Source organism: Oncorhynchus clarkii, chromosome 28, assembly GCF_045791955.1.
Source record: "Oncorhynchus clarkii lewisi isolate Uvic-CL-2024 chromosome 28, UVic_Ocla_1.0, whole genome shotgun sequence".
In the NCBI taxonomy this organism is placed as follows: domain Eukaryota; kingdom Metazoa; phylum Chordata; class Actinopteri; order Salmoniformes; family Salmonidae; genus Oncorhynchus; species Oncorhynchus clarkii.
The window spans coordinates 48,561,456-48,585,288 of record NC_092174.1 but is presented as its reverse complement, the minus strand read 5'-3'; the positions used below and the strand labels follow the sequence as shown (position 1 = coordinate 48,585,288).

The window sequence follows — 23,833 nt, the reverse complement described above, 5'->3', positions numbered from 1 at the left end:
AGATCAATGTGGAGCTATATACAGGAAGTACCAGTATCAGATCAATATGGATCTATATACAGGAAGTACCAGTACCAGATCAATGTGGAGATATATACAGGGAGTACCAGATCAATGTGGAGCTATATACAGGAAGTACCAGTATCAGATCAATATGGAGCTATATACAGGGAGTACCAGATCAATGTGGAGCTATATACAGGAAGTACCAGTATCAGATCAATATGGAGCTATATACAGGGAGTACCAGTACCAGATCAATATGGAGCTATATAAAGGGAGTACCAGATCAATGTGACGCTATATACAGGGAGTACCAGATCAATGTGGAGCTATGTACAGAAAGTACCAGATCAATGTGGAGCTATATACAGGAAGTACCAGTACCAGATCAATGTGGAGCTATATACAGAGAGTACCAGATCAATGTGAAGCTATGTACAGAAAGTACCAGATCAATTTGGAGCTATATACAGGGAGTACCAGATCAATGTGGAGCTATATACAGGGAGTACCAGATCAATGTGGAGCTATGTACAGGGAGTACCAGATCAATGTGGAGCTATATACAGGGAGTACCAGATCAATGTGGAGCTATATACAGGAAGTACCAGATCAATATGGAGCTATGTACAGGGAGTACCAGATCAATGTGGAGCTATGTACAGGGAGTACCAGATCAATGTGGAGCTATGTACAGGGGGTACCAGATCAATGTGGAGCTATATACAGGAAGTACCAGTACCAGATCAATGTGGAGCTATATACAGGAAGTACCAGTACCAGATCAATGTGGAGTTATATACAGGGAGTACCAGTGCCATATCAATGTGGAGCTATATACAGAAAGTACCAGTACCAGATCAATGTGGAGCTATATACAGGGAGTACCAGTACCAGATCAATGTGGAGCTATACACAGAGAGTACCAGATCAATGTGGAGCTATATACAGGAAGTACCAGTACCAGATCAATGTGGAGCTATATACAGGGAGTACCAGATCAATGTGGAGCTATATACAGGGAGTACCAGTACCAGATCAATGTGGAGCTATATACAGGAAGTACCAGTACCAGATCAATGTGAAGCTATATACAGGGAGTACCAGATCAATGTGGAGTTATATACAGAGAGTACCAGATCAATGTGGAGCTATATACAGGAAGTACCAGTACCAGATCAATGTGGAGCTATATACAGGGAGTACCAGATCAATGTGAAGCTATGTACAGAAAGTACCAGATCAATTTGGAGCTATATACAGGGAGTACCAGATCAATGTGGAGCTATATACAGGGAGTACCAGATCAATGTGGAGCTATGTACAGGGAGTACCAGATCAATGTGGAGCTATATACAGGGAGTACCAGATCAATGTGGAGCTATATACAGGAAGTACCAGATCAATATGGAGCTATGTACAGGGAGTACCAGATCAATGTGGAGCTATGTACAGGGAGTACCAGATCAATGTGGAGCTATATACAGGAAGTACCAGTACCAGATCAATGTGGAGCTATATACAGGAAGTACCAGTACCAGATCAATGTGGAGCTATATACAGGAAGTACCAGATCAATGTGGAGCTATATACAGGAAGTACCAGTATCAGATCAATATGGATCTATATACAGGAAGTACCAGTACCAGATCAATGTGGAGATATATACAGGGAGTACCAGATCAATGTGGAGCTATATACAGGAAGTACCAGTATCAGATCAATATGGAGCTATATACAGGGAGTACCAGATCAATGTGGAGCTATATACAGGAAGTACCAGTATCAGATCAATATGGAGCTATATACAGGGAGTACCAGTACCAGATCAATATGGAGCTATATAAAGGGAGTACCAGATCAATGTGACGCTATATACAGGGAGTACCAGATCAATGTGGAGCTATGTACAGAAAGTACCAGATCAATGTGGAGCTATATACAGGAAGTACCAGTACCAGATCAATGTGGAGCTATATACAGAGAGTACCAGATCAATGTGAAGCTATGTACAGAAAGTACCAGATCAATTTGGAGCTATATACAGGGAGTACCAGATCAATGTGGAGCTATATACAGGGAGTACCAGATCAATGTGGAGCTATGTACAGGGAGTACCAGATCAATGTGGAGCTATATACAGGGAGTACCAGATCAATGTGGAGCTATATACAGGAAGTACCAGATCAATATGGAGCTATGTACAGGGAGTACCAGATCAATGTGGAGCTATGTACAGGGAGTACCAGATCAATGTGGAGCTATGTACAGGGGGTACCAGATCAATGTGGAGCTATATACAGGAAGTACCAGTACCAGATCAATGTGGAGCTATATACAGGAAGTACCAGTACCAGATCAATGTGGAGTTATATACAGGGAGTACCAGTGCCAGATCAATGTGGAGCTATACACAGAGAGTACCAGATCAATGTGGAGCTAGCGGGGGGTCTGGGGGGGACATAATCTGGCGGGGATCTGGGGGGGAGGTCTGGGGGGGACATAACCTGGCGGGGGGTCTGGGGGGGACATAACTTGGCGGGGGTCTGGGGGGGAGGTCTGGGGAGGACATCATCTGGCGGGGGGTCTGGGGGGGACATAACCTGGCGGGGGTCTGGGGGGGAGGTCTGGGGAGGACATCATCTGGCGGGGGGTCTGGGGGGGACATAAGCTGGCGGGGGTCTGGGGGGGAGGGTCTGGGGAGGACATCATCTGGCTGGGGGTCTGGGGGGGACATCATCTGGCGGGGGTCTGGCAGGGGGTCTGGAGAGGACATCATCTGGCGGGGGTCTGGGGGGGAGGTCTGGGGAGGACATAATCTGGCGGGGGGTCTGGGGAGGACATAACCAGGCCGGTTCCCCTCTCTCCACTGGGATTCTCTTCCTCTGGGGGGGTCCTCCCTCATTTCCTGCATTTCTACATAATCCACTATGACCCTTCTGCAGTCCTGTTGGGGCTACTTGCATTGTAAATAAGAATAGAATATGTTTCTAAACACTTCTACGTGAATGCTACCATGATTATGGATAATCCTTAATGAATCAGATCAATGTGGAGCTATATACAGGGAGTACCAGATCAATGTGAAGCTATGTACAGAAAGTACCAGATCAATGTGGAGCTATATACAGGGAGTACCAGATCAATGTGGAGCTATGTACAGGGAGTACCAGATCAATGTGGAGCTATATACAGGGAGTACCAGATCAATGTGGAGCTATATACAGGAAGTACCAGATCAATATGGAGCTATGTACAGGGAGTACCAGATCAATGTGGAGCTATGTACAGGGAGTACCAGATCAATGTGGAGCTATATACAGGAAGTACCAGTACCAGATCAATGTGGAGCTATATACAGGAAGTACCAGTACCAGATCAATGTGGAGTTATATACAGGGAGTACCAGTGCCAGATCAATGTGGAGCTATATACAGAAAGTACCAGTACCAGATCAATGTGGAGCTATATACAGGGAGTACCAGTACCAGATCAATGTGGAGCTATACACAGAGAGTACCAGATCAATGTGGAGCTATATACAGGAAGTACCAGTACCAGATCAATGTGGAGCTATATACAGGGAGTACCAGATCAATGTGGAGCTATATACAGGGAGTACCAGTACCAGATCAATGTGGAGCTATATACAGGAAGTACCAGTACCAGATCAATGTGAAGCTATATACAGGGAGTACCAGATCAATGTGGAGTTATATACAGAGAGTACCAGATCAATGTGGAGCTATATACAGGAAGTACCAGTACCAGATCAATGTGGAGCTATATACAGGGAGTACCAGATCAATGTGAAGCTATGTACAGAAAGTACCAGATCAATTTGGAGCTATATACAGGGAGTACCAGATCAATGTGGAGCTATATACAGGGAGTACCAGATCAATGTGGAGCTATGTACAGGGAGTACCAGATCAATGTGGAGCTATATACAGGGAGTACCAGATCAATGTGGAGCTATATACAGGAAGTACCAGATCAATATGGAGCTATGTACAGGGAGTACCAGATCAATGTGGAGCTATGTACAGGGAGTACCAGATCAATGTGGAGCTATATACAGGAAGTACCAGTACCAGATCAATGTGGAGCTATATACAGGAAGTACCAGTACCAGATCAATGTGGAGTTATATACAGGGAGTACCAGTGCCAGATCAATGTGGAGCTATATACAGAAAGTACCAGTACCAGATCAATGTGGAGCTATATACAGGGAGTACCAGTACCAGATCAATGTGGAGCTATACACAGAGAGTACCAGATCAATGTGGAGCTATATACAGGAAGTACCAGTACCAGATCAATGTGGAGCTATATACAGGGAGTACCAGATCAATGTGGAGCTATATACAGGGAGTACCAGTACCAGATCAATGTGGAGCTATATACAGGAAGTACCAGTACCAGATCAATGTGAAGCTATATACAGGGAGTACCAGATCAATGTGGAGTTATATACAGAGAGTACCAGATCAATGTGGAGCTATATACAGGAAGTACCAGTACCAGATCAATGTGGAGCTATATACAGGGAGTACCAGATCAATGTGGAGCTATATACAGGGAGTACCAGATCAATGTGGAGCTATATACAGGGAGTACCAGATCAATGTGGAGCTATATACAGGGAGTACCAGATCAATGTGGAGCTATATACAGGAAGTACCAGTACCAGATCAATGTGGAGTTATATACAGGGAGTACCAGTGCCAGATCAATGTGGAGCTATATACAGGAAGTACCAGTACCAGATCAATGTGGAGTTATATACAGGGAGTACCAGTGCCAGATCAATGTGGAGCTATATACAGAAAGTACCAGTACCAGATCAATGTGGAGCTATATACAGGGAGTACCAGTACCAGATCAATGTGGAGCTATATACAGGAAGTACCAGTACCAGATCAATGTGGAGCTATATACAGGGAGTACCAGATCAATGTGGAGCTATATACAGGGAGTACCAGTACCAGATCAATGTGGAGCTATATACAGGAAGTACCAGTACCAGATCAATGTGGAGCTATATACAGGGAGTACCAGTACCAGATCAATGTGGAGCTATATACAGAGAGTACCAGATCAATGTGGAGCTATATACAGGAAGTACCAGTACCAGATCAATGTGGAGCTATATACAGGGAGTACCAGATCAATGTGTAGCTATATACAGGGAGTACCAGTACCAGATCAATGTGGAGCTATATACAGGAAGTACCAGTACCAGATCAATGTGGAGCTATATACAGGAAGTACCAGATCAACGTGGAGCTATATACAGAGAGTACCAGATCAATATGGAGCTGTATACAGAGAGAACCAGTACCAGAGCCTGTCAGTCTGGGAGGGGGGGGTCTGGGGGGGACATAACCTGGCGGGGGGTCTGGGGGGGACATAATCTGGCGGGGATCTGGGGGGGAGGTCTGGGGGGGACATAACCTGGCGGGGGGTCTGGGGGGGACATAACTTGGCGGGGGTCTGGGGGGGAGGTCTGGGGAGGACATCATCTGGCGGGGGGTCTGGGGGGGACATAACCTGGCGGGGGTCTGGGGGGGAGGTCTGGGGAGGACATCATCTGGCGGGGGGTCTGGGGGGGACATAAGCTGGCGGGGGTCTGGGGGGGAGGGTCTGGGGAGGACATCATCTGGCTGGGGGTCTGGGGGGGACATCATCTGGCGGGGGTCTGGCGGGGGGTCTGGAGAGGACATCATCTGGCGGGGGTCTGGGGGGGACATAACCTGGCGGGGGTCTGGGGGGGAGGTCTGGGGAGGACATAATCTGGCGGGGGTTCTGGGGAGGACATAACCAGGCCGGTTCCCCTCTCTCCACTGGGATTCTCTTCCTCTGGGGGGGTCCTCCCTCATTTCCTGCATTTCTACATAATCCACTATGACCCTTCTGCAGTCCTGTTGGGGCTACTTGCATTGTAAATAAGAATAGAATATGTTTCTAAACACTTCTACGTGAATGCTACCATGATTATGGATAATCCTTAATGAATCATGAATACTGCTCTGCATCTGTCCTCGTGCTCCAAGACCTTTGTGCTGCTTTTGATACCATCGATCACCACGTTCTTTAGAGATTGGAAACCCAAATTAGTCTACACGGACAAGTTCTGGCCTGGTTTAGATCTTATCTGTCGGAAAGATATTGGTTTGTCTCTGTGAATGGTTTGTCCTCTGACAAATCAACTGTAAGTTTCGGTGTTCCTCAAGGTTTCATTTTAGGACCACTATTGTTTTCACTATATATTATACCTCTTAGTGATGTCATTCGGAAACATAGTGTTAACTTTCACCGCTATGCAGATGACACACAGCTGTACATTTCAATGAAACATGGTGAAGTCCCAAAATTGCCCTCCTTGGAAGCCTGTGTTTCAGAGATAAGGAAGTGGATGGCAGCAAATGTTATGCTTTTAAACTTGGACAAAACAGAGATGCTTGTTTCCTGGTCCCAAGAAACAAAGAGATCTTCTGTTGAATCTGACAATTAATCTTAATGGTTGTACAGTCGTCTCAAATAAAACTGTGAAGGACCTCGGTGTTACTCTGGACCCTGATCTCTCTTTTGACGAACATATCAAGACTATTTCAAGGACAGCTTTTTTCCATCTACGTAACATTGCAAATATCTGAAACTTTTTGGGCTAAAACTGATGCATAATTGTTTTCCCATGCTTTTTTCACATCTAGGAGTGAAAGGAGGGGTGTGTCACTTGAGTAAGTTGAGTCACTGACGTGATCTTCCTGTCCAGGTTGGCTCTCCCCTCGGGTTCGTGCTGTGGGGGAGTTCTTTGTGGGCTATACTCAGCCTTGTCTCAGGGTAGTAAGTTGGTGGTTTGAAGATATCCCTCTAGTGGTGTGGGGTATTTCTCCTGTCTTATCCGGTGTCCTGTGTGAATTTAAGTATGCTCTCTCTAATTATTTTTCTCTGAGGACCTAAGCCCTAGGACCATGCCTAAGGACTACCTGGCCTGATGACTCCTTGCTGTCCCCAGTCCACCTGGCCGTGCTGCTGCTCCAGTTTCAACTGTTCTGCCTGCGGCTATGGAACCCTGATCTGTTCACTGGATGTGCTACTTTGTCCCGGACCTGCTGTTTTTGACTCTCTCTCTCTCTCTCTCTACCGCACCTGCTGTCTCTAACTCTGAATGATCGGCTATGAAAAGCCAACTGACTTTTAATACCACTGTGATTATTATTATTTGACCCTGCTGGTCATCTGTGATCATTTGAACATCTTGGCCATGTTCTATTATAATCTCCACCCGTTACAGCCAGAAGAGGACTGGCCGCACCTCATAGCCTGGTTCCTCTCTAGGTTTCTTCCTAGGTTCTGGCCTTTCTAGTGAGTTTTTCCTAGCCACCGTGCTTCTACACCTGCATTGCTTGCTGTTTGGGGTTTTAGGCTGGGTTTCTGTACAGCACTTTGAGATATCAGCTGATGTAAGAAGGGCTTTATAAATACATTTGATAAATTAATTGATTCAGAGTTCCTCTGTCCAGTGTCTGTGTTCTTTTGCCCATCTTAATCTTTTATTTTTATTGGCCAGTCTGAGATATGGCTTTTTCTTTACAACTCTGCTTAGAAGGTCAGCATCCCGGAGTCACCTCTTTCTTCACTGTTGACGTTGAGACTGGTGTGTTACGGGTACTATTTAATGAAGCTGCCAGTTGAGGACTTGTGAGTCGTCTGTTTCTCAAACAAGACACTCTAATGTACTTGTCCTCTTGCTCAGTTGTGCACAGGGGCCTCCCACTCCTCTTTCTATTCTGGTTAGAGCCAGTTTGCGCTGTTCTGTGAAGGGAGTAGTACACAGTGTTGTACGAGATCTTCAGTTTCTTGGAAATTTCTCAGAACAAGAATAGACTGACGAGTTTCAGAAGAAAGGTATTTGTTTCTGCCCATTTTGAGTCTGTAATCGAACCCACAAATCCTGATGCTCCAGATACTTAACTAGTCTAAAGAAGGCCAGTTTTATTGCTTCTTTAATCAGAACAAGTTTTCAGCTGTGCTAATATACTTGCAAACAGGTTTTCTAATGATCAGTTAGCCTTTTAAAATGATAAACTTGGATTAGCTAACACAACGTGCCATTGGAACACAGGAGTGATGGTTGCTGATAATGGGCCTCTGTACGCCTATGTAGATATTCCATTAAAAATCAACCGTTTCCAGCTACAATAGTCATTTACAACATTAACAATGTTACACTGGATTTCTGATCAATTTGATGGTTATTTGAACGGACCAAAAAAAAGTGTTTTTCTTTCAAAAACAAGGACATTTCTCTTAGTGACCCCAAACTTTTGAACGGTTGTGTATATATACCAAAAAATGCAAACAATATATGGAGGATTGGAAGTGATGCACACAACTACATTGATGGAAGCTATAATCGATCTGCAGTTTTAAAGCTGATCTACACCATAAAACAAAACGCAATATTTAATCAATTCCACCGGCGTAGTACGACTGAGACCTGGAATGTGAAGCTAACTGAAGCTGGCTAGCTTCATAAAATCCTGAGTAGCTGTAGCTTGCTTCATAGGATACCCCACTGAGAGACTGGGGTTACACAGGAGGATACCCCTCAGAGAGACTGGGGTTACACAGGAGGATTCCCCTCAGAGAGACTGGGATTACACACAGGAGGATACCCTCAGAGAGACTGGGATTACACACAGGAGGATACCCCTCAGAGACTGGGGTTACACACAGGAGGATACCCCTCAGAAAGACTGGGGTTACAGGAGGATACCCCTCAGAGAGACTGGGGTTACAGGAGGATTCCCCTCAGAGAGACTGGGGTTACAGGAGGATTCCCCTCAGAGAGACTGGGGTTACACAGGAGGATACCACTCAGAGAGACTGGGGTTACACAGGATGATACCCCTCAGAGAGTCTGGGGTTACAGGAGCATACCCCTCAGAGAGACTGGGGTTACACAGGAGGATACCCCTCAGAGAGACTGGGGTTACACAGGAGGATACCCCTCAGAGACTGGGGTTACACAGGAGGATACCCCTCAGAGAGACTGGGGTTACACAGGAGGATACCCCTCAGAGAGACTGGGGTTACACAGGAGGATACCACTCAGAGAGACTGGGGTTACAGGAGGATACCCCTCAGAGAGACTGGGGTTACAGGAGGATACCCCTCAGAGAGACTGGGGTTACAGGAGGATACCCCTCAGAGAGACTGGGGTTACAGGAGGATACCACTCAGAGAGACTGGGGTTACAGGAGGATACCACTCAGAGAGACTGGGGTTACAGGAGGATACCCCTCAGAGAGACTGGGGTTACATGAGGATACCCCTCAGAGAGACTGGGGTTACAGGAGGATACCCTCAGTACCAGTAGTGGTGTGTGTTTCTACCTCTGTTATAGGGTTTAATTCAGTAATAGTCTGTTACTTACAGCGATTATGTCCAGAGTGTTGTCACAGACCTTGCGTATCTCAGCATTCTTGTCGTGCATCAGGTCGATAAGGTACGCCGGAGCCTCTGAGTTGAGGGTTAAGGGTTACAGCTCTGGGAAGTCTGAGGTCGCTGGTTCAAGGCCCAAACAGCCAACGTACAGTAATGATGTGGTTTTTCATAGGAGGAGGAGGAGGATGATGATGATGATGATGAGGAAGAACATTCAGAGAATAATGGACTTTAATAGTTAAAAATGAAACATTTTATTTCACGCTTTCACACAAAATTAACTATGCATCAACATGTTTTAAACGTAAGAAGCAGTGCATTGTGGGTAGGAAGGATACGTGTCTCTTTAATGATGACCTCCCTGGTAGCCTGGTGAAACACCATCTGGTAAAACACATAGACGATCTGACACACAAACTCATCGTCCTCCTGTTGGGCTGCAGGGAGAAACAGCCATCTTAGACATACAGAGTGGCTTCGTCATGAAGGGAAACCAAACCTGATATCTAAAACTCCACCACAGATCAACTTTTAACATCGTTCAGATCATTTCTTTTTACAGCCACATGCACAGTATGAAGTGTTTCTTATGTATGAGGATGAGCAATGTTGTGAGAGGTCTGTATTCCGCCAGCAAAGGGTAGCGTTTCCGAATCGTCTGAAAAGATACGGATAGCCGCTCCACTACTCCATCAGTTCCATAAGAAGCCCTGTCATATTGGTTCTGATCCGGGTCTCATCAGTTCAATAAGAAGCCCTGTCATATTGGTTCTGATCCGGGTCTCATCAGTTCAATAAGAAGCCCTGTCATATTGGTTCTGATCCAGGTCTCATCTGTTCAATAAGAAGCCCTGTCATATTGGTTCTGATCCGGGTCTCATCAGTTCAATAAGAAGCCCTGTCATATTGGTTCTGATCCAGGTCTCATCAGTTCAATAAGAGGCCCTGTCATATTGGTTCTGATCCGGGTCTCATCAGTTCAATAAGAAGCCCTGTCATATTGGTTCTGATCCGGGTCTCATCAGTTCAATAAGAAGCCCTGTCATATTGGTTCTGATCCGGGTCTCATCAGTTCAATAAGAAGCCCTGTCATATTGGTTCTGATCCAGGTCTCATCAGTTCAATAAGAAGCCCTGTCATATTGGTTCTGATCCGGGTCTCATCAGTTCAATAAGAAGCCCTGTCATATTGGTTCTGATCCGGGTCTCATCAGTTCAATAAGAAGCCCTGTCATATTGGTTCTGATCCGGGTCTCATCAGTTCCATAAGAAGCCCTGTCATATTGGTTCTGATCCGGGTCTCATCAGTTCAATAAGAAGCCCTGTCATATTGGTTCTGATCCGGGTCTCATCAGTTCAATAAGAAGCCCTGTCATATTGGTTCTGATCCGGGTCTCATCAGTTCAATTAGAAGCCCTGTCATATTGGTTCTGATCCGGGTCTCATCAGTTCAATAAGAAGCCCTGTCATATTGGTTCTGATCCGGGTCTCATCAGTTCAATAAGAAGCCCTGTCATATTGGTTCTGATCCAGGTCTCATCAGTTCAATAAGAAGCCCTGTCATATTGGTTCTGATCCGGGTCTCATCAGTTCAATAAGAAGCCCTGTCATATTGGTTCTGATCCAGGTCTCATCTGTTCAATAAGAAGCCCTGTCATATTGGTTCTGATCCGGGTCTCATCAGTTCAATAAGAAGCCCTGTCATATTGGTTCTGATCCGGGTCTCATCAGTTCAATAAGAAGCCCTGTCATATTGATTCTGATCCGGGTCTCATCAGTTCAATAAGAAGCTCTGTCATATTGGTTCTGATATAGGTCTCATCAAGTCAAAGCCCATATCAACTCCTCGACACACTGCACCCTCTTCAATTCTCCTACCGCCCTGACAGATCCACGACAACGCAATCGCCACGGCACTGCACACTGCCCTCACTCACCTGGACAAAAGGAAAGCATATGTGAGGATGCTGTTCATTGACTACAGCTGGGCCTTAAGTACCAGTGTCCTATCAGCTCATTACAAATCTCACGGCCCTGGGTCTGAACTCCTCCCTCTGCAACTGGGTCCTGGACTTCCTGATGGGCTGACCTCAGGTGAAGGTAGACAACATTACATCCTCGACACTGATTCTCAACACGGGGACCCCACAAGGGTGCGTCCTCAGTCCCCTCCTGTACTCCCTGTATACCCATGACTGACTGGCCTCACACAGTTCCAACTCCATCGTCAAGTTCACTGATGACACGACAGACCTGGTTACCAACAATGACGAAACAGCTTACAGGCACTCTGATGGCGTGGTGCCAGGTAAACAACCTCTCTCTCGTTAGCAAAACAAAGGAGCCGATTGTGGACTTCATGAGGAACCAGGCTGGACACGTCCCCATTCTCATCAACGGCGCCGCCGTGAATACGGTCAAGAACTTAAATTCCTTGGCAGACACATCCCAGAGAAGTTGAAATGGTCTAACCACATGAACACTGTGGTGAAGAAGGCACAACTTCAACTTCAGGATGCTGAAGAAATCTGTCCCGTCCCCAAGGGCCCTGACAGTGTTCTACAGGAGCACCATCGAGAGCATTCTGTCAGGCTTCATCACAGTGTTCTACAGGAGCACCATCGATAGCATTCTGTCAGGCTGCATCACAGCCTGGTACGGCAAGTCCACCGCCACTGACTGCAAGGCACTACAGAGTGTGATACGTGCAGCTGAACGCACCGTTTGGTGCTCACTGCCTGCCCTACAGGACACCTACAACACCAGGTGTCTCAGGAAGGCCAAGAACATCATCATGGACCCCAGCTACCCGAACCACGCCCTGTTCTCCCCAGCTTCAATCACTCAGACGGGGACAGTAAGGGAGCATCATGGACCCCAGCCACGCCCTGTTCTCCCCAGCTTCAATCACTCAGACGGGGACAGTAAGGGAGCATCATGGACCCCAGCCACGCCCTGTTCTCCCCACTCAGACGGGGGCAGTAAGGGAGCATCATGGACCCCACCCACTCCCTGTTCTCCCATGGACCCCTGACGATGATGAGACGGCCTATAGGGAGGAGGTCAGAGACCTGGTGGTGGGCCTGACCCCAGACGATGATGAGACGGCCTATAGGGAGGAGGTCAGAGACCTGGTGGTGGGCCTGACCCCTGACGATGATGAGACGGCCTATAGAGAGGAGGTCAGAGACCTGGTGGTAGGCCTGACCCCTGACGATGATGAGACGGCCTATAGAGAGGAGGTCATAGACCTGGTGGTGATGGGCCTGACCCCTGACGATGATGAGACGGCCTATAGAGAGGAGGTCATAGACCTGGTGGTGATGGGCCTGACCCCTGACGATGATGAGACAGCCTATAGAGAGGAGGTCAGAGACCTGGTGGTGGGCCTGACCCCTGACGATGATGAGACGGCCTACAGGGAGGAGGTCAGAGACCTGGTGGTGGTGGGCCTGACCCCTGACGATGATGAGACAGCCTATAGAGAGGAGGTCAGAGACCTGGTGGTGGGCCTGACCCCTGACGATGATGAGACAGCCTATAGAGAGGAGGTCAGAGACCTGGTGGTGGGCCTGACCCCTGACGATGATGAGACTGCCTATAGGGAGGAGGTCAGAGACCTGGTGGTGGGCCTGACCCCTGACGATGATGAGACAGCCTATAGAGAGGAGGTCAGAGACCTGGTGGTGGGCCTGACCCCTGACGATGATGAGACGGCCTATAGGGAGGAGGTCAGAGACCTGGTGGTGGGCCTGACCCCTGACGATGATGAAACGGCCTACAGGGAGGAGGTCAGAGACCTGGTGGTGGGCCTGACCCCTGACGATGATGAGACGGCCTACAGGGAGGAGGTCAGAGACCTGGTGGTGGTAGGCCTGAACCCTGACGATGATGAGACGGCCTATAGAGAGGAGGTCAGAGACCTGGTGGTGGTGGGCCTGACCCCTGACGATGATGAGACGGCCTACAGGGAGGAGGTCAGAGACCTGGTGGTGGGCCTGACCCCTGACGATGATGAGACGGCCTATAGAGAGGAGGTCAGAGACCTGGTGGTGGGCCTGACCCCTGACGATGATGAGACGGCCTATAGAGAGGAGGTCAGAGACCTGGTGGTGGTGGGCCTGACCCCTGACGATGATGAGACAGCCTATAGAGAGGAGGTCAGAGACCTGGTGGTGGGCCTGACCCCTGACGATGATGAGACAGCCTATAGAGAGGAGGTCAGAGACCTGGTGGTGGTGGGCCTGACCCCTGACGATGATGAGACGGCCTACAGGGAGGAGGTCAGAGACCTGGTGGTGGGCCTGACCCCTGACGATGATGAGACGGCCTATAGGGAGGAGGTCAGAGACCTGGTGGTGGTGGGCCTGACCCCTGACGATGATGAGACGGCCTATAGGGAGGAGGTCAGAGACCTGGTGGTGGGCCTGACCCCTGACGATGATGAGACGGCCTATAGGGAGGAGGTCAGAGACCTGGTGGTGGTGGGCCTGACCCCTGACGATGATGAGACGGCCTATAGAGAGGAGGTCAGAGACCTGGTGGTGGGCCTGACCCCTGACGATGATGAGACTGCCTATAGAGAGGAGGTCAGAGACCTGGTGGTAGGCCTGACCCCTGACGATGATGAGACGGCCTATAGAGAGGAGGTCAGAGACCTGGTGGTGGTGGGCCTGACCCCTGACGATGATGAGACGGCCTACAGGGAGGAGGTCAGAGACCTGGTGGTGGGCCTGACCCCTGACGATGATGAGACGGCCTATAGGGAGGAGGTCAGAGACCTGGTGGTGGTGGGCCTGACCCCTGACGATGATGAGACGGCCTACAGGGAGGAGGTCAGAGACCTGGCAGCGTGGTGCCAGGAGAACATCTCTCTTAACGTGAGCAAGACAAAAGGAGCTGATTGTGGACTACAGGAAACAGAGGGCCGAGCACGCCACCCGTTCACATCGACGGGGCTGTAGTGGAGCAGATCGAGAGCTTCAAATTCCTCGGTGTTCACGGTGCATTCAGAAAGTATTCAGACCCCTTGACTTTTTACACGTTTTGCTACGTGACAGCCATATTCTAAAATGCATTAAATAGTCCCCGCCCCCCGCCCATCTACACACAGTACCCCATAGTGACAAATCAAAAACAGGTTTTTAGACATTTTGAAAATGTATTAAAAATACAAAATTTAAATACTACATTTACATAACTTTTCAGACCCTTTACTCAGCACTTTCTTGAAGCACCTTTGGCAGCAATAACAGTCTTGATAAGAGAGTCTGCTAAATGACTCACATTTAATGTGATGCATAGACTTCCATACAACAAGACATAAAGTGCAATAAGAAAGTATTCAGACCCCATGACTTTTTCCCAAAAATTTTACGTTACCTTATACTAAAATGGATTTAATTGTGTCCCCTCCTCATCAATCTACACACAATACCCCATAATGACATCACAATACCCCATAATGACATCACAATACCCCATAATGACATCACAATACCCCATAAGGACATCACAATACCCCTTAAGGACATCACAATACCCCATAATGACAACACAATAGCCCATAATGACATTACAATACCCCATAAGGACAAAGCAAAAACAGGTTTTTAGAAATGTTTGCACATTTATTAAAAATACAAAACTGAAATATCACAAATATGACATAATTCAGACCCTTTACTCTGTACTTTGTTGAAGCATCTTTGGCAGCGATTACAGCCTCAAGTCTTCTTGGGTATGACGCTACAAGCTTGGCACACCAGTTTTTGGGGTGTTTCTCCCATTCTTCTCTGCAGATCCTTTCAAGCTCTGTCAGGTTTGATGGGGAGCGTCGGTGCACAGCTATTTTCTGGTCTCTCCAGAGATGTTCGATAGGGTTCAAGTCCGGGCTCTGGCTGGGCAACTCAAGGACATTCAGAGACTTGTCCCGAAGCCACTCCTCCATTGTCTTGGCTGTATGCTTAGGGTTGTTGTCCTGTTAGAAGGTGAACCTTCACCCAAGTCTAAGGTCCTGAGTGCTCTGGAGCAAGTTTTCATCAAAGGATCTCTGTATTTTGCTCCATTCATCTTTCCCTCGATCCAGACTAGTCTCCCAGTCCCTGGCGCTGAAAAACATCCTCACAGTATGATGATGCCGCCACCATGCTTCACCGTAAGGACCATGCCAGGATTATTTGGCTGGGCGGTCAGCTCTGGTTCCAAATTTCTTCCATTTAAGAATGATGGAGGCCACTGTGTTCTTGGGAATTTTTTCTTATTTAAATAAATTTTAGCTGTAAAGTAACAAAATGTGGAAAAGGTAATGGGGTCTGAATACTTTCCGAATGCACCGTAACTAAGGAATTATACCAGGCAGTATCAGAGGAAGGCCTTAAAAATAGTCAAAGACACCAGCCACCCAAGTCATAGACTGTTCTCTCTGCTACCGCACAGCAAGTGGCACCGATGCACCAAGTCTGGAACCAACGGGACCCTGAACAGCTTCAACCCCCTACCCGGACTATCTGCAATGACCCTTTGCACCAACTCTTTTGACTCATCACATACACAGCTGTTACTGTCTATTATATATCCTTTACCCCTACCTACAGTATACTGCTGTTACTGTCTATTATCTATCCCTACCTACAGTATACTGCTGTTACTGTCTATTACCTATGCTTTACCCCTACCTACAGTATACTGCTGTTACTGTCTATTATCTATCCTTTACCCCCTACCTACAGTATACTGCTGTTACTGTCTATTACCTATCCTTTACCCCTACCTACAGTATACTGCTGTTACTGTCTATTATCTATCCTTTACCCCTACCTACAGTATACTGCTGTTACGGTTTATTATCTATCCTTTACCCCTACCTACAGTATACTGCTGTTACTGTCTATTATCTATCCTTTACCCCTACCTACAGTATACTGCTGTTACGGTTTATTATCTATCCTGTTGCCTAGTCACTTTATCCCTACCTATATGTACATACACTACATGACCAAAAGTATGTGGACACCTGCTCGTCGACCATCATGAGCATTAATATGGAGTTGGTGCCTCACCATTCAGTAGTTCTACAATAGCAGAGAGGATGTCTGACGATTCAGTAGTTCAATAATAGCAGGGATGATGTCTGTCTTACAATTCAGTAGTTCTACAATAGCAGGGATGATGTCTGACGATTCAGTAGTTCTACAATAGCAGGGATGATGTCTGACGATTCAGTAGTTCTACAATAGCAGGGATGATGTCTGATGATTCAGTAGTTCTAGAATAGCAGGGATGATGTCGGTCTTACAATTCAGTAGTTCTATAATAGCAGGTATAATGTCTTACCATTCAGTAGTTCTATAATAGCAGGTCCAATGCCTTACCATTCAGTAGTTCTATAACAGCAGGTATAATGTCTTACCATTCAGTAGTTCTATAACAGCAGGTATAATGTCTTACCATTCAGTAGTTCTATGATAGCAGGTATAATGTCTTACCATTCAGTAGTTCTATAATAACAGGTATAATGTCTTACCATTCAGTGGTTCTATAATAGCAGGGATGATGTCTGTCTTACCGTTGAGTAGTTCTATGATAGCAGGGATGATGTCTGTCTTACCGTTGAGTAGTTCTATGATAGCAGGGATGATGTCTGTCTTACCGTTGAGTAGTTCTATGATAGCAGGGATGATGTCTGTCTTACCGTTGAGTAGTTCTATGATAGCAGGGATGATGCCAGACTTGGCCAACATGGCGGCACAGCTGTCGTCCATGGACACCGTCCCAATCATGATCACCACCTCTAGTATCAGGTCATCCTCTGCAGAGCCTGATGACAACACACAGAGGTCAGGGGTCAGGGGTTAGAGAGCCTAATGACAACAAACAGAGGTCAGGGGTTAGAGAGCCTGATGACAACACACAGAGGGCAGGTGTCAGGGGTTAGAGAGCCTAATGACAACAAACAGAGGTCAGGTGTCAGGGGTTAGAGAGCCTGATGACAACACACAGAGGTCAGGGGTCAGAGAGCCTGATGACAACACACAGAGGTCAGGGGTTAGAGAGCCTGATGACAACACACAGAGGGCAGGTGTCAGGGGTTAGAGAGCCTAACGACAACACACAGAGGTCAGAGAACCTGATGATAACACACAGAGGTCAGGGGTCAGAGAGCCTGATGACAACACACAGAGTACAGGGGTCAGAGGGTACAAAAGGTGAACTCCTGTTCTTCTTGTTTTCATAACTACAGTTTCTTTAGAACACCTTTAGAACACCTCTAGAACACCTTTGGAACACCTTCAGAACACCTTCAGAACACCTTTAGAACACCTTTAGAACACCTCTAGAACACCTTCAGAACACCTTCAGAACACCTTCAGAACACCTCTAGAACACCTTCAGAACACCTTCAGAACACCTCCGTATTCTCTCAGAAACTAAATCCACTCTTCTTCAGTGATGTAGTTACCTAGTTTGAGTCTCTTTCTCTCGCTCTTTCTATCAATTCAAATCAAATGAAAAGGGCTTTATTGGCACGGTAAACGTGTTTACATGGCCAAAGCAAGTGGGAAAAAAACAATAAACCGAAGTGAGAAGATACAAACCAACATCAACAAAAACAATGTAGAATCTAACGGTAAATATTGCACTGAAAAATATCTCAAAAAGATAGACATTTCCAGAGTGATATAATCAGCTATGGACAGTGTTTTAGCAATGTAGTGGGGGAAGATGAATAAACAGGCAAATATAGCTGGTATTTATGTTGTTTGGTTAACAGATATGGGAGTTTATAAATGTTTGATTTGTTTTCAAATTCTTTGTGGTTCTGTGTGATCTGTGGCTATGAAAAGCCAACTGACATTTACTCCTGAGGTGCTGACCTGTTGCATCCTCTACAACTACTGTGATTATTATTATTTGACCCTGCTGGTCATCTATGAACGTTTGGACATCTTGAAGAACGATCTGGCCTTAATGGCCATGTACTCTGTTATAATCTCCACCCGGCACAGTCAGAAGAGGACTGGCCACCCCTCATAGCCTGGTTCCTCTCTAGGTTTCTTCCTAGGTTCTGGCCTTTCTAGGGGGTTTTTCCTAGCCACCGTGCTTCTACACCTGCATTGCTTGCGGTTTTAGGCTGGGTTTCTGTACAGCACGTTGTGACATCAGCTGATGTAAGAAGGGCTTTGTAAATACATTTGATTTGAGGGAAGTATGTATTTCTAATGTGGTCATACATTTGGCAGAAGGTTAGGAAGTGCAGCTCAGTGTCCACCTCTTTTTGTGAGCAGTGAGCACATATCCTGTCTTATCTCGAGAGCCAGGTCTGACAACGGCAGCCTCTCTCAATAGCAAGGCTATGCTCACTGAGTCTGTACATAGTTAAGGATGTTCTTACTTTTAGGTCAGTCACAGTGGTCAGGTATTCTGCCACTGTGTATTCTTTGTTTAGGGCCAAATAGCATTCTAGATTTTTTGTTGATTCTTTCCAGTGTGTTAAATAGTTATCTATTTGGTTTCTCATAATTTGGTTGGGTCTAATTGTGTTGCTGTCCTGAGGCTTTGTGGGGTCTGATTGTGCTTCTACACCTGCATTGCTTGCTGTTTGGGGTTTTAGGCTGGGTTTCTGTACAGCACTTTGAGATATCAGCTGATGTACGAAGGGCTATATAAATAAATGTGATTTGATTTGAACAGAGCCCTAGAACCAGCTGGCTAAGGGTACTCTTCTCTAGGTTCATCTCTCTGTAGGTGAGGGCTTTGTGGTGGAATGAGTGGGCATCGCTTCCTCAGGGTGGTTATAGAATTCACTCACCTGGTTTGAGCCTATCTTTAAAGTAAGGTACCAGGTTGTACTCCTTCAGCACCAGTTCCCAGTCCAGATCAGCGATAGTGAGGTTAGCCAGGGTCCCCAGACACTCGACCACATACTCTTCGTTTTCATCGGGAGTGATCTGGGCTGCCAGGTCTCCTACATAGTCCTGGAGGAGACCATTCGGTTAGTAAGTCACTTAGCAACAGTCTCTAAATATCTCTGCTGCCTCATGGGAACTGGATGCTTTTATATGGCTTCATTGCTGGGAGCTTCACAATGTGTTCTTCATTAGTCTGTTCAACCAATCCAGTCACAACATCTCCTTGATCAAGTCATTCAAATCCAACATGAATTTAGTACTAACGATGAAGAGGTGTTTGGGTGGTCCGTCGTGTTGAGAGATGTTTCGTATCATCTTCATAAGTAAAGGATCCTTCAGCTTCAGAGCTCTCTTCATCAACATCTTCAGACCATTACCTGAGGGAAGGGAATCAAGCATTCATTATTTATTCAACAGCATGTGAAATATTTATACAAATGAATTCATTTATGACACATGGAAGGTGACAATGAAGAGTCTTGGACATATTTCTATTGTTCTTAGATCACCAGACCATCTCTGATACATATGTGGTCTGTACCTTCACAGATGAGCTGTATAACTCACAGTGGTCCTCCCTACCTTCACAGCTGAGCTGTATAACTCATAGTGGACCTCCCTACCTTCACAGATGAGCTGTATAATTCACAGTGGTCCTCCCTACCTTCACAGATGAGCTGTATAACTCACAGTGGTCCTCCCTACCTTCACAGCTGAGCTGTATAACTCATAGTGGACCTCCCTACCTTCACAGATGAGCTGTATAACTCACAGTGGCCCTCCCTACCTTCACAGCTGAGCTGTATAACTCATAGTGGACCTCCCTACCTTCACAGATGAGCTGTATAACTCACAGTGGTCCTCTCTACCTTCACAGCTGAGCTGTATAACTCATAGTGGACCTCCCTACCTTCACAGATGAGCTGTATAACTCACAGTGGTCCTCCCTACCTTCACAGATGAGCTGAGCGTTCTTCTTGTTAGCTGCCAGGTTAATACAGAAGGAGATGAGCTCAGCATCGATCCTCTCCTCACCGTGCTCAAACAACATCTTCATCAACTGGTGAGTCAACACAGAGCACTAAGTTAGCATGTTAGCAATAGATACACTGAACAAAAAATATAAACACAACATGTAAAGTGTTGGTCCTATGTTTCATGAGTTGAAATAAAAGACACCAGACATTTTCTTGACGCACAAAAAAAAAGCTTATTTCTATCTAATTTGGTGCACAAATGTGTTTACATCCCTGTCAGTGAGCATTTCTCCTTTGCCAAGATAATCCATCCACCTGACAGCTGATTAAACAGCATGATCATTACACAGGTACACCTTGTGCTGGGGACAATAAAAGGCCACTTAAAAATAATAATAAATAAAAATCAACACCAGAAACCCTAGACCCACTCCAATTTGTATACCGCCCCAAAAGATTCACAGATGATCTCTATTGTACTCCACACTGCCCTTTCCCATCTGGACGAAAGGAACACCTATGTGAGAATGCTATTCATTGACTACAGCTCAGCGTTCAACACCATAGTGCCCTCAAAGCTCATCACTAAGCTAAGGACCCTGGGACTAAACACTTCCCTCTGCAACTGGATCCTGGACTTCCTGACGGGCCTCCCCAGGTGGTGAGGGTAGGTAGCAACACATCCGCCACGCTGATCCTCAACACTGGGGCCCCTCAGGGTTGTGTACTTAGTCCCCTCCTGTACTCCCTGTTCGCTCATGACTGCGTGGCCAAGCACGACTCCAACGCCATCATTAAGTTTTCCGATGACACAACGGTGGTAGGCCTGATCACCGACAACAATGATACAGCCTATAAGGAGGAGGTCAGAGAACTGGCAGTGTGGTGCCATGACAACAACCTCTCCCTTCATGTGAGCAAGACTAAGGAGCTGATTGTGGACTACAGGAAAAGGAGGACCAAGCACACCCCCATTCTCATCGACGGGGCTGCAGTGGAGCAGGTTGAGAGCTTCAAGTTCCTTGGCGTCCACATCACCAACAAACTAACATTATACCTTCATTTCAACAAGGAACAGACTGAGACCAAGGTCTCTTTTACAGCTGGGCCCTGCGTATACATGTTTACACATACTGTTCTCTCTGCTACCGCACGGCAAGCGGTACCGGAGCGTCAAGTCTAGGTCCAAGAAGCTTCTAAACAGCTTCTACCCCCAAGACTCCTGAACATCTCATCAAACGGCTACCAGACTATTTGCCTTGACCCCCCCTCCCCTTTACGCTGCTGCTACTCTCTGTTATTATCTAGTCACTTTAATAACTCTACCTACGTGCATATTGTCCATATTACCTCAATGACCTCGACCTACCTGTACCCCCTGTATATAGCCTCCACATTGACTCTGTACCGGTACCCCCTGTATATAGCCTCCACATTGACTCTGTACCAGTACCCCCTGTATATAGCCTCCACATTGACTCTGTACCAGTACCCCCTGTATATAGCCTCCACATTGACTCTGTACCATAACCCCCTGTATATAGCCTCCACATTGACTCTGTACCAGTACCCCCTGTATATAGCCTCCACATTGACTCTGTACCAGTACCCCCTGTATATAGCCTCCACATTGACTCTGTACCACTACCCCCTGTATATAGCCTCCACATTGACTCTGTACCGGTACCCCGTGTATATAGCCTCCACATTGACTCTGTACCAGTACCCCCTGTATATAGCCTCCACATTGACTCTGTACCGGTACCCCCTGTATATAGCCTCCACATTGACTCTGTACCAGTACCCCCTGTATATAGCCTCCACATTGACTCTGTACCACTACCCCCTGTATATAGCCTCCACATTGACTCTGTACCAGTACCCCCTGTATATAGCTTCCACATTGACTCTGTACCAGTACCCCCTGTATATAGCCTCCACATTGACTCTGTACCGTAATACCCTGTATATAGCCTCCACATTGACTCTGTACCGTAATACCCTGTATATAGCCTCCACATTGACTCTGTACCAGTACTCCCTGTATATAGCCTCCACATTGACTCTGTACCGGTACCCCCTGTATATAGCCTCCACATTGACTCTGTACCAGTACTCCCTGTATATAGCCTCCACATTGACTCTGTACCGGTACCCCCTGTATATAGCCTCCACATTGACTCTGTACCAGTACCCCCTGTATATAGCCTCCACATTGACTCTGTACCGGTACCCCCTGTATATAGCCTCCACATTGACTCTGTACCAGTACTCCCTGTATATAGCCTCCACATTGACTCTGTACCGGTACCCCCTGTATATAGCCTCCACATTGACTCTGTACCAGTACTCCCTGTATATAGCCTCCACATTGACTCTGTACCGGTACCCCCTGTATATAGCCTCCACATTGACTCTGTACCAGTACCCCCTGTATATAGCCTCCACATTGACTCTGTACCAGTACCCCCTGTATATAGCCTCGCTATTGTTATTTCTCTTTAATTACTTGTTACTTATTTTGGGGGGGTATTTTTCTTAAAACTGCACTGTTGGTTAAGTAAGCATTTCACTGTAAGGTTGTTGTATTGTTGTATTCGGCATATGTGACAAATAACACTGTTGTAGGTGCTGATCTAGGATCCGGTTGTTGTACTGTTACCTGTGGGATGCAGTCGGTGTAGGCGAACATGGACTTGAACCTGTCATCAACACTGATGTGGTACAGGATACACATGGCCATCTGCTTGTGGTTCTCGTCACCTGACAGAAGGAACACATTACTACACATTAAACCAGCTCAAATCTGATACATTACAGCCAGATAGATTGATATGGTAGGTACGTCAGTAGAATGAGAGAGAGGAAGAGAGAACAGAGATAGAGAGCAAGCGAGAGAGAAATTGAGAAACCTATCCAACCTAAAAACATAGAGACCCAGAAAACCTGAGTCTACACCTTCACTATGGTGAATCTCTAAAACAATTCAGAAATACACTACGGAAAAAGAAGGAACAGCACATCAGAAATCAGCTCAATGTAATTAAATAATCCATAGACTCTAACCACTTCTGGGAGAATTGGAACACACTAAAACAAACAACGAAACAAAGAGTTGTCTATCCAAAACAGAGATGTACCACTTCTCCAATCTTTTCGGACATCTTTACTTTTTTGACATTTAGCAGACGCTCTTATCCAGAGCGATTTACAGGAGCAATTAGGGTTAAGTGCCTTGCTCAAGGGCACATCGGCAGACTTTTCATCTAGTTGGCTCGGAGATTTGAACCAACAATCTTTTGGTTACTGGCCCAAGGCTTTTAACTGCTAGGTTACCTGCCGCCCTAACAACCAAGAACCAAGAGCAAAAACAGACTGTATACATGATCACTTACAAAACTTAGAATCAGCTATTAACTTCGAGGGTAGGGGGCAGAATTCAGGATTTTTTGATGAAAAGCATGCCCAAATTCAACTGCCTGCTA

At 46.4% G+C, this 23,833-nt stretch overlaps 1 protein-coding gene across 2 annotated transcripts in view; it reads right to left on the bottom strand.

The window, feature by feature from the left end:
- The window catches only part of LOC139387387 (kinesin-associated protein 3-like), a 50,397-nt gene that overhangs the window by 7,441 nt on the left and 19,123 nt on the right, over positions 1–23,833 (bottom strand). For both annotated transcript variants that reach the window (XM_071133534.1, XM_071133533.1), the window contains exons 11-17: positions 23,011–23,111; positions 20,323–20,431; positions 19,636–19,748; positions 19,272–19,437; positions 17,154–17,279; positions 9,800–9,898; positions 9,451–9,536 (exon numbers count right to left, since the gene is read on the bottom strand). In XM_071133534.1, the coding sequence (XP_070989635.1) occupies positions 9,451–9,536; positions 9,800–9,898; positions 17,154–17,279; positions 19,272–19,437; positions 19,636–19,748; positions 20,323–20,431; positions 23,011–23,111 (800 nt within the window). The remainder of the gene's footprint in view (positions 1–9,450; positions 9,537–9,799; positions 9,899–17,153; positions 17,280–19,271; positions 19,438–19,635; positions 19,749–20,322; positions 20,432–23,010; positions 23,112–23,833) is intronic.